The 12,718-nt window shown below is 48.3% G+C and overlaps 1 protein-coding gene across 1 annotated transcript in view; it reads left to right on the top strand.

Annotated features, from left to right (window-relative positions):
* Nucleotides 1-3,976: 3,976 nt before the first annotated feature.
* LOC124145601 (complement C3-like) overlaps nucleotides 3,977-12,718 on the top strand; it is a 61,418-nt gene continuing 52,676 nt past the window's right edge. The window contains exons 1-2 of the mRNA XM_048389141.1: nucleotides 3,977-4,151; nucleotides 9,462-9,643. Of these exons, the coding sequence (XP_048245098.1) occupies nucleotides 4,093-4,151; nucleotides 9,462-9,643 (241 nt within the window). The 5' untranslated portion in view covers nucleotides 3,977-4,092. The remainder of the gene's footprint in view (nucleotides 4,152-9,461; nucleotides 9,644-12,718) is intronic.

The following is a 12,718-nucleotide window of genomic DNA, read 5'->3' as shown; positions in this document are numbered from 1 at the left end:
CTGATACTATACGACCATGACCTTTAACCTTCATAGATGACCATTATACACAAATACACGTTATGTTCAAATGCTGCTTCTTAGATTAAAGTCTGATGTTCTGGCACGCTACGGCCGGCGGTGTTGTATAGGCCTATTCATGGTGTTTCACATGCACAACCTGCGGGTGCATCGATCCCGTGTTTTTCATGTGTTGTACGTTTCTGGGGTGTTACAGATGTAACAACTCAGTATAACATGGTGTACTGATTGTTGCTGCGTTTTGAAGATTCCAACAATAACATAACATGGCATCAAAAGGCATATTCATGTTGCATGTATCATTTATGTGCAAATATATTCCATACATATATAATCTTTCTTCTTTTTCAGGACCCGTGCAGATCCGGGTTAGAATCACTGAATTGTCAGGTCCAGGCTCGATTATTTACAGACCACCGTCACACAAAGAAATATTGCTGAGTGCGGCGTTAAACAACAAACAAACAAAACAAACAAACAAACATATCTTCTTTGGATGAGCATCCCAATCTCCTTCTCCGAGTTCACAATCAGATTGAAGACTTTTTCGAGAAAGAAGGATGTTACCTCTTAGGAAATGATATGGGCGTCATGCATGTAACCAGTTTTACTTACCAGCTGTATGTTGCTAAACTGATAATGTCCTTCAGGGTTGGCGTTGCCCAAAATACATTTTTCACATTCCTTATAAATTGAATCTGGCAGATACCTGGAGTAGAAATGGATCATAGATATTTTATATAAGGAAGAGAACTTATGGATATCAGCTTCTCTATTTTGTTGAAAACATAACGTTTCGGAGTATATGCTTGCTCCTTCATCAGGTGAATTAACCATAACTTCTCTTCCTTATGTGTATCACTTCTAAATGCCTTTCAAAGACTAGATATTCCATGGCCTGTACAATATTTTGTATTGAAGCTGACTATAACTTAACTCTGACATGTAATAGCTTTCACACCCAACGAGTGATCGCGTTATATAGCCAACAAGGCACAATTACAAATGTCTTCATCATGGCCAATATTGTACAGCATGTAGCAATGTACAGTAAATATAGCATGCAATGTTTGTACCAACTTAAGCCGTGAAGATCCGGGGTAGAATAGGTCTTCAGCAACCCATGCTTGCCGCAAAAGGCAACTATGCTTGTCGTGCCGACTAACGGGATCGGGTGGTCAGGCAAGCTGATTTGGTTGATGCATATCAAGGTATCCCATTTGCGTGGATCGATGCTCATGATGTCATTTCCTGGATTATTTATAGACCGCCATCATATAGCTGGAATATTGCGGCGTTAAACAACAAACAAACCAGTGTAACAAAATTCACTACACTGCAATAAGGAAGTGTGAAGTCTCTTTGTATTCTACACACGTTGTACTTGGGCCCATGGCTGACACACGTTGTACATGGCTGACACACGTTGTACATGGGACCATGGCTGACACATGTTGTACATGGCTGACACACGTTGTACATGGGACCATGGCTGACACACGTTGTACATGGGCCCATGGCTGACACACGTTGTACATAGGCCCATTGCTGACACACGTTGTACATGGGACCATGGCTGACACACGTTGTACATGGCTGACACACGATGTACATAGGCCCATTGCTGACACACGTTGTACATGGGACCATGGCTGACACACGTTGTACATGGCTGACACACGTTGTACATAGGCCCATTGCTGACACACGTTGTACATGGGCCCATGGCTGACACACGTTGTACATGGCTGACACACGTTGTGCATGGCTGACACACGTTGTACATGGGCCCATGGCTGACACACGTTGTACATAGGCCCATTGCTGACACACGTTGTACATGGGACCATGGCTGACACACGTTGTACATGGCTGACACACGATGTACATAGGCCCATTGCTGACACACGTTGTACATGGGACCATGGCTGACACACGTTGTACATGGCTGACACACGTTGTACATAGGCCCATGGCTGACACACGTTGTACATGGCTGACACACGTTGTACATAGTCCCATGGCTGACACACGTTGTACATGGGACCATGGCTGATACACGTTGTACATGGCTGACACACGATGTACATGGCTGACACACGTTGTACATAGGCCCATTGCTGACACGCGTTGTACATGGCTGACACACGTTGTACATGGCTGACACACGTTGTACATGGCTGACACACGTTGTACATGACTGACACACGATGTACATGGCTGACACACGTTGTACATGGCTGACACACGTTGTACATGGGTCCATGGCTGACACACGTTGTACATGGGACCATGGCTGACACACGTTGTACATGGGACCATGGCTGACACACGTTATACATGGGACCATGGCTGACACACGTTGTACATGGCTGACACACGTTGTACATAGTCCCATGGCTGACACACGTTGTACATAGGCCCATGGCTGACACACGATGTACATTGCTGACACACGATGTACATGGCTGACACACGTTGTACATGGGCCCATGGCTGACACATGTTGTACATGGGACCATGGCTGACACACGATGTACATGGCTGACACACGTTGTACATGGCTGACACACGTTGTACATGGCTGACACACGATGTACATTGCTGACACACGATGTACATGGCTGACACACGTTGTACATGGGCCCATGGCTGACACACGTTGTACATGGGACCATGGCTGACACACGATGTACATGGCTGACACACGTTGTACATGGCTGACACACGTTGTACATGGCTGACACACGATGTACATTGCTGACACACGTTGTACATGGCTGACACACGTTGTACATGGGCCCATGGCTGACACACGTTGAACATGGGACCATGGCTGACACACGATGTACATGGCTGACACACGTTGTTCATGGCTGACACACGTTGTACATGGCTGACACACGATGTACATGGCTGACACACGTTGTACATGGCTGACACACGTTGTACATGGGCCCATGACTGACACACGTTGTATATGTCTGACACACATACAGGAATTACGACGTCTTCAACACTACTCGTGACGGTGGGGCAGCCAAGTGGTTCAAGGTTCGATTCCCCACAAGGGTACAATGTGTGAAGCCCATTTCTGGTGTCCCCCGCCAAGATCTTGCTGGAATACTGTTGCGTAAAACCATACTCATTCACTTGTGGCGGACATGGTGGAAACTGGCCAACTGTGACTTTTTTTATTCCTGCTCTCTGAACGTCCTTCCGTCAAAAAGGACATCATCAATTTGAGTGAATGAGTGCGTTTGCGTTACCGCCGCTTGGAGGAGTATTTCAGTTATATCGCCAAAAGCCTGAAGTGATGCAGGGGAGAGACTTCAGCACTTTGGTGAACCCCACAGCCCGGGGGATGATGCTGATCAACCTAAATGTACAAACAGGGCGAATTGGGGACGTGAATCTACCTAGGGGACGCAACTCTGCGCAATGAATGGCATCGCCTATGACGTGACTTTGAACGCCTTTCACATATTTGTTTATGCGGCGACAATGTGACAACGCAACATAAAATGCTACAATTGGTCAAAATGTCGCGTGTTGGTCAATTGTGTCACATTGTGCCTGGTTTTGTAAGGGCGATAACGCGACAATGTCCCTTCTAGGTTTCCATAATGTCCGCACCATACATGAACCGTTATGTTTGTTTACTCGCTGCAGTATTCACATTTAAATCTGCTCATTAAGGAAACAGGAATTGAGATTGTTGTCAAGCCAACGCCCCGCACATTACGTGCATATCGCGATATAAACATCCTAGTCTACACTGCCTTATTTGGGCAACACAGGTTATATTCAGAAACATTTCACCGTACCAGGCACTAGGCCGAGTGAGATTCTAATTAGTGTTACATACTTGTACAATGTAACATGACCCGTCGTTATCTCATAACCCTGTGCCTCCCCCCCCCCCCCCCCCCCCCCCCCCGTCCCTCCACTGGGAACGATTGTTTACTGGGCGACACGGTCTTGAACTGAGGTGTAGATCTGACCCTCTCGCTGTGTACGAACGATGTCAGCTTGCTCTCTCCTGTAGCATCAACACTCGGATATTTCAAGATGGCGGCCACCGCCATTGATCTGTTAGCAGTTGTCTGGATGGGGACGTTTGCTGCCAGGTATGTCACACTCACTGGAGTTACTTGTTTGTGTGCTTGGTGGTATCTTGTGGGTTAGTTCCATGTGGTGATGCAGGTTTCACATCACTATAGACTGATGAACACAATGTATAGCTATAGACTGATGAACAGTAGTATACCAATAGACTGATGAACACAATGTATACCTATAGACTGATGAACACAATGTATCATTAAGACTGGTAAACACAATTTACCACTATAGACTGATGAACACTATGTAAAGCTAAAGACTAATGAACACAATGTATCACTATAGACCGATGAACACAATGTATAACTATAGACTGATGAACACAATGTATCATTAAGACTGGAAAAGACAGCGTTCGACTATAGACTGATGAACACTATGTATAACTATAGACTGATGAACACAATAAATCACTATGGACTGATGAACACAATGTATCACTATATTCTGATGAACACAATGTATCATTAAGACTGGAAAAGACAGCGTTCCACTATAGACTGATGAACACTATGTATAACTATAGACTGATGAACAGTAGTATACCAATAGACTGATGAACACAATGTATACCTATAGACTGATGAACACAATGTATCATTAAGACTGGTAAACACAAATTACCACTATAGACTGATGAACACTATGTATAACTATAGACTGATGAACACAATGTATCACTATAGACCGATGAACACAATGTATAACTATAGACTGATGAACACAATGTATCATTAAGACTGGAAAAGACAGCGTTCGACTATAGACTGATGAACACTATGTATAACTATAGACTGATGAACACAATAAATCACTATGGACTGATGAACACAATGTATAGCTATAGGCTGATGGACACAATGTATAACTATAGACTGATGAACACAATAAATCACTATGGACTGATGAACACAATGTATCACTATATTCTGATGAACACAATGTATCATTAAGACTGGAAAAGACAGCGTTCCACTATAGACTGATGAACACTATGTATAACTATAGACTGATGAACAGTAGTATACCAATAGACTGATGAACACAATGTATCATTCAGTCTGGAAAAGACAGCGTTCCACTATAGACTGATGAACACTATGTATAACTATGGACTGATGAACACAATTTACCACTATAGACTGATGAACACAATGTATTACAACACTATGGATTGACTGACATAGATCTGTGTACAAGTATGGACTGACTGACACACATCTGTGTACTAGTATGGACCGACACATATCTGTGTACAAGTATGGACTGACTGACACACATCTTTGTACTAGTATGGACTGACCGACACACATCTTTGTACTAGTATGGACTGACTGACACACATTTTTGTACTAGTATGGACTGACCGACACACATCTGTGTACAGGTATGGACCGACTGACATTCATCTGTGTACAAGTATGGACTGACCGACACATATCTGTGTACAAGTATGGACTGATTGACACATATCTGTGTACAAGTATGGACTGACTGACACACATCTTTGTACTAGTATGGACAGACTGACACACATCTTTGTACTAGTATGGACTGACTGACACACATTTTTGTACTAGTATGGACTGACCGACACACATCTGTGTACAGGTATGGACCGACTGACATTCATCTGTGTACAAGTATGGACTGACTGACACATATCTGTGTACAAGTATGGACTGATTGACACATATCTGTGTACAAGTATGGACTGACTGACACACATCTTTGTACTAGTATGGACAGACTGACACACATCTGTGTACAAGTATGGACTGACTGACACACATTTTTGTACTAGTATGGACCGACACATATCTGTGTACAAGTATGGACTGACTGACACACATCTTTGTACTAGTATGGACAGACTGACACACATCTGTGTACAAGTATGGAGTGACCGACACAGATCTGTGTACAAGTATGGACAGACTGACACATATCCGTGTACAAGTATGGACTGACTGACACACATCTGTGTACAAGTATGGAGTGACCGACACACATCTGTGTACAAGTATGGAGTGACCGACACAGATCTGTGTACAAGTATGGACAGACTGACACATATCTGTGTACAAGTATGGACAGACTGACACATATCTGTGTACAAGTATGGACTGACCGACACATATCTGTGTACAAGTATGGACTGACCGACACACATCTGTGTACAAGTATGGACAGACTGACACATATCTGTGTACAAGTATGGACTGACTGACACATATCTGTGTACAAGTATGGACAGACTGACACAGATCTGTGTACAAGTATGGACTGACCGACACATATCTGTGTACAAGTATGGACTGACTGACACACATCTGTGTACAAGTATGGAGTGACCGACACACATCTGTGTACAAGTATAGACTGACTGACACACATCTGTGTACAAGTATGGACTGACTGACACACATCTGTGTACAAGTATGGACTGACTGACACAGATCTGTGTACAAGTATGGACTGACCGACACATATCTGTGTACAAGTATAGACTGACTGACACACATCTGTGTACAAGTATGGACTGACTGACACACATCTGTGTACAAGTATGGACTGACTTACACACATCTAGGTACAAGTATGGACTGACTGACACACATCTGTGTACAAGTATGGAGTGACCGACACACATCTGTGTACAAGTATGGAGTGACCGACACATATCTGTGTACAAGTATGGAGTGACCGACACACATCTGTGTACAAGTATGGAGTGACCGACACACATCTGTGTACAAGTATGGAGTGACCGACACATATCTGTGTACAAGTATGGAGTGACCGACACACATCTGTGTATAAGTATGGACTGACCGTCACAGATCCGTGTACAAGTATGGACTGACTGACACATATCTGTGTACAAGTATGGACAGACTGACACACATCTGTGTACAAGTATGGACTGACCGACACACATCTGTGTACAAGTATAGACTGACTGACACACATCTGTGTACAAGTATGGACTGACTTACACATATCCGTGTACAAGTATGGACTGACTTACACACATCTATGTACAAGTATGGACTGACTGACACACATCTGTGTACAAGTATGGACTGACTTACACACATCTATGTTCAAGTATGGACTGACTGACACACATCTGTGTACAAGTATGGAGTGACCGACACACATCTGTGTACAAGTATGGAGTGACCGACACACATCTGTGTACAAGTATGGAGTGACAGACACACATCTGTGTACAAGTATGGACTGACTGACACACATCTGTGTACAAGTATGGACTGACTGACACACATCTGTGTACAAGTATGGACTGACTGACACACATCTGTGTACAAGTATGGACTGACTGACACACATCTGTGTACAAGTATGGAGTGACCGACACACATCTGTGTACAAGTATGGACTGACTGACACACATCTGTGTACAAGTATGGACTGACTGACACACATCTGTGTACAAGTATGGACTGACCGACACACATCTGTGTACAAGTATGGAGTGACCGACACACATCTGTGTACAAGTATGGACTGACTGACACATATCTATGTACAAGTATGGAGTGACCGACACACATCTGTGTACAAGTATGGAGTGACCGACACACATCTGTGTACAAGTATGGACTGACTGACACACATCTATGTACAAGTATGGAGTGACCGACACACATCTGTGTACAAGTATGGACTGACTGACACACATCTGTGTACAAGTATGGAGAGACCGACACACATCTGTGTACAAGTATGGAGTGACCGACACATATCTGTGTACAAGTATGGAGTGACCGACACACATCTGTGTATAAGTATGGACTGACCGTCACAGATCCGTGTACAAGTATGGACTGACTGACACACATCTGTGTACAAGTATGGACTGACTGACACACATCTGTGTACAAGTATGGACTGACCGACACACATCTGTGTACAAGTATGGAGTGACCGACACACATCTGTGTACAAGTATGGACTGACTGACACATATCTATGTACAAGTATGGAGTGACCGACACACATCTGTGTACAAGTATGGAGTGACCGACACACATCTGTGTACAAGTATGGACTGACTGACACACATCTATGTACAAGTATGGAGTGACCGACACACATCTGTGTACAAGTATGGACTGACTGACACACATCTGTGTACAAGTATGGAGAGACCGACACACATCTGTGTACAAGTATGGAGTGACCGACACATATCTGTGTACAAGTATGGAGTGACCGACACACATCTGTGTATAAGTATGGACTGACCGTCACAGATCCGTGTACAAGTATGGACTGACTGACACATATCCGTGTACAAGTATGGACTGACTTACACACATCTTTGTACTAGTATGGACAGACTGACACACATCTGTGTACAAGTATGGACAGACTGACACACATCTGTGTACAAGTATGGACTGACCGACACACATCTGTGTACAAGTATAGACTGACTGACACACATCTGTGTACAAGTATGGACTGACTGACACATATCCGTGTACAAGTATGGACTGACTGACACACATCTATGTACAAGTATGGACTGACTGACACATATCCGTGTACAAGTATGGACTGACTGACACACATCTATGTACAAGTATAGACTGACTGACACATATCCGTGTACAAGTATGGACTGACTTACACACATCTGTGTACAAGTATGGACTGACTGACACATATCCGTGTACAAGTATGGACTGACTGACACACATCTGTGTACAAGTATGGAGTGACCGACACACATCTGTGTACAAGTATGGAGTGACCGACACATATCTGTGTACAAGTATGGAGTGACCGACACATATCTGTGTACAAGTATGGACTGACTGACACACATTCAAGAAAACCTTGCTTTCGACGATACAATTTAAGAATGAAACTATTTGATAAACAGGTTATCACGTATGTGTTTCAGGGTCGAAAACATCTTGGCCCGCTAAATACACTGTTTATACGTGATATTGAAAATCCCAAAACACACCAGTGCCATAACCACTGTAGATGATCTATACGTGAAGATCCGGGGAAGAATAGGTCTTCAGCAACCCATGTTTGTCGTTAGAGGCGACTAACAGGACAGGGTGTTCAGACTGGCTGACTTGGTTGATGCATGTCATGGTATCCCAAATGCATGGGTCGATGCTTATGATGTCAATCACAGGCTTGTATGGTCCAGACTCGATTTTTTACAAACCGCCATCATGCAGCTGGAATATTGCTGAGGACGGCGTTTAACAACAAACAAATAAACAAACACAATATACGACATGAATGTGATTGTTTACCTGCAGCGTCCACGTCCCAGAACCTATGGTGCTGACCGTGGCCCCGAAGCACGTCCGGTTCCACCAGAGCACAACCATGATGTGTAGCGCTACAGGGGTGGGCGGAGGGGGACTCAACGTGACGCTTAAAGTCAGGGATGAGAGCTGTAAAAGCTCTTTCTTCAAACAAACACTGTTCTTTCAGACAGGTATGCCCTAAACTGACATTTGAATAAAACAGTGATTAGATTAGTGAGCACCCTAATTTGCTTCCATTGGCAGAATAGGCCCCCAGTACCTGGGCAGAATAGACCCCCAGTACCCGGCCAGGATAGGCCGCCAGTACCTTGGCAGGATACGCCCCCAGTACCTTGGCAGGATAGGCCCCCAGTACCTTGGCAGGATAGGCCCCCAGTACCTTGGCAGGATAGCCCCCCAGTACCTTGGCAGAATGTACCAGTAGAGTAGACCCCCAGTACCTTGGCAGGATAGGCCTCCAGTACCTGGGCAGGATAGACGCCAAGCACCTGGGCAGGATAGACCCCCAGTTCCCGGGGCAGGATAGGCCCCCAGTACCCGGGTCAGGATAGGCCCCCAGTACCTTGGCAGGATAGGCCCCCAGTACCTTGGCAGGATAGGCCCCCAGTACCTGGGCAGGATAGGCCCCCAGTACCTGGGCAGGACAGACCCCCAGTACCTTGGCAGAATGTACCAGTAGAGTAGACCCCCAGTACCTTGGCAGGATAGGCCCCCAGTACCTGGGCAGGATAGACCCCCAGCACCTGGGCAGGATAGACCCCCAGTTCCCGGGGCAGGATAGGCCCCCAGTACCTGGGCAGGATAGGCCCCCAGTACCTTGGCAGGATAGGCCCCCAGTACCTGGGCAGGATAGGCCCCCAGTACCTGGGCAGGATAGGCCCCCAGTACCTGGGCAGGATAGGCCCCCAGTACCTTGGCAGGATAGGCCCCCAGTACCTGGGCAGGATAGGCCCCCAGTACCTTGGCAGGATAGGCCCCAAGTACCTGGGCAGGATAGATACCCAGTACCTTGGCAGGATAGGCCCCCCGTACCCGGGGCAGGATAGATACCCAGTACCTGGGCAGGATAGGCCCCCAGTACCTGTGCAGGATAGACCCCCAGTACCTGGGCAGGATAGACCCCCAGTACCTGGGCAGGATAGACCCCCAGTACCTTGGCAGGATAGACCCCCAGTACCTGGGCAGGATAGACCCCCAGTACCTTGGCAGGATAGACCCCCAGTACCTTGGCAGAATGTACCAGTAGAGTAGACCCCCAGTACCTTGGCAGGATAGGCCCCAAGTACCTGGGCAGGATAGACCCCCACCACCTGGGCAGGATAGACCCCCAGTTCCCGGGGCAGGATAGGCCCCCAGTACCCGGGGCAGGATAGGCCCCAAGTACCTTGGCAGGATAGGCCCCTAGTACCTGGGCAGGATAGGCCCCCAGTACCTGGGCAGGATAGACCCCCAGTACCTGGGCAGGATAGACCCCCAGTACCTGGGCAGGATAGACCCCCAGTACCTGTGCAGGATAGGCCCCCAGTACCCGGCCAGGATAGACCCCCAGTACCTGGGCAGGATAGGCGCCCAGTACCCGGCCAGGATAGACCCCCAGCACCTGGGCAGGATAGGCCCCCAGTACCTGGGCAGGATAGACCCCCCAGTACCTGGGGCAGAATAGGCCCCCAGTACCTGGGCAGGATAGATACCCAGTACCTGGGCAGGATAGGCCCCCAGTACCTGGGCAGGATAGGCCCCCCAGTACCCGGGGCAGAATGTACCCCCAGTACCTTGGGCAGAATAGGCCCCCAGTACCTGGGCAGGATAGGCCCCCAGTACCTGGGCAGGATAGGCCCCCCGTACCCGGGGCAGAATGTACCCCCAGTACCTGGGGCAGAATAGGCCCCCAGTACCTGGGCAGGATAGGCCCCCAGTACCTGGGCAGGATAGGCCCCAAGTACCTGGGCAGGAAAGATACCCAGTACCTGGGCAGGATAGGCCCCCAGTACCCGAGGCAGGATAGATACCCAGTACCTGGGCAGGATAGGCCCCCAGTACCTGGGCAGGATAGACCCCCAGTACCTTGGCAGAATGTACCAGTAGGGTAGACCCCCAGTACCTTGGCAGGATAGGCCCCCAGTACCTGGGCAGGATAGACCCCCAGCACCTGGGCAGGATAGACCCCCAGTTCCCGGGGCACGATAGGCCCCCAGTACCCGGGGCAGGATAGGCCCCTAGTACCTTGGCAGGATAGGCCCCTAGTACCTGGGCAGGATAGGCCCCCAGTACCTGGGCAGGATAGACCCCCAGTACCTTCGCAGGATAGACCCCCAGTACCTGGGCCGGATAGATACCCAGTACCTGGGCAGAATAGGCCCCCAGTACCCGGGGCAGGATAGATACCCAGTACCTGGGCAGGATAGGCCCCCAGTACCTGGGCAGGATAGACCCCCAGTACCTTGGCAGAATGTACCAGTAGAGTAGACCCCCAGTACCTTGGCAGGATAGGCCCCCAGTACCTGGGCAGGATAGACCCCAAGCACCTGGGCAGGATAGACCCCCAGTTCCCGGGGCAGGATAGGCCCCCAGTACCCGGGGCAGGATAGGCCCCCAGTACCTTGGCAGGATAGGCCCCTAGTACCTGGGCAGGATAGGCCCCCAGTACCTGGGCAGGAGAGACCCCAAGTACCTGGGCAGGATAGACCCCCAGTACCTGGGCAGGATAGACCCCCAGTACCTGTGCAGGATAGACCCCCAGTACCCGGCCAGGATAGACCCCCAGCACCTGGGCAAGATAGACCCCCAGTACCCGGCCAGGATAGGCCCCCAGTACCTGGGGCAGAATAGGCCCCAAGTACCTGGGCAGGATAGATACCCAGTACCTGGGCAGGATAGGCCCCCAGTACCTTGGCAGGATAGGCCCCCCAGTACCCGGGGCAGAATGTACCCCCAGTACCTTGGGCAGAATAGGCCCCCAGTACCTGGGCAGGATAGGCCTCCAGTACCTGGGCAGGATAGGCCCCCCGTACCCGGGGCAGAATGTACCCCCAGTACCTGGGGCAGAATAGGCCCCCAGTACCTTGGCAGGATAGGCCCCAAGTACCTGGGCAGGAAAGATACCCAGTACCTGGGCAGGATAGGCCCCCAGTACCCGGGGCAGGATAGATACCCAGTACCTGGGCAGGATAGGCCCCCAGTACCTGTGCAGGATAGACCCCCAGTACCTGGGCAGGATAGACCCCCAGTACCTGTGCAGGATAGAC

The sequence above is a fragment of the Haliotis rufescens genome, unplaced genomic scaffold, assembly GCF_023055435.1.
Source record: "Haliotis rufescens isolate VD_foot unplaced genomic scaffold, xgHalRufe1.0.p SCAF_8, whole genome shotgun sequence".
NCBI lineage: Eukaryota > Metazoa > Mollusca > Gastropoda > Lepetellida > Haliotidae > Haliotis > Haliotis rufescens.
Note: the sequence above shows the minus strand (reverse complement) of the source record. Positions and strands in the feature narration are given on the sequence as shown.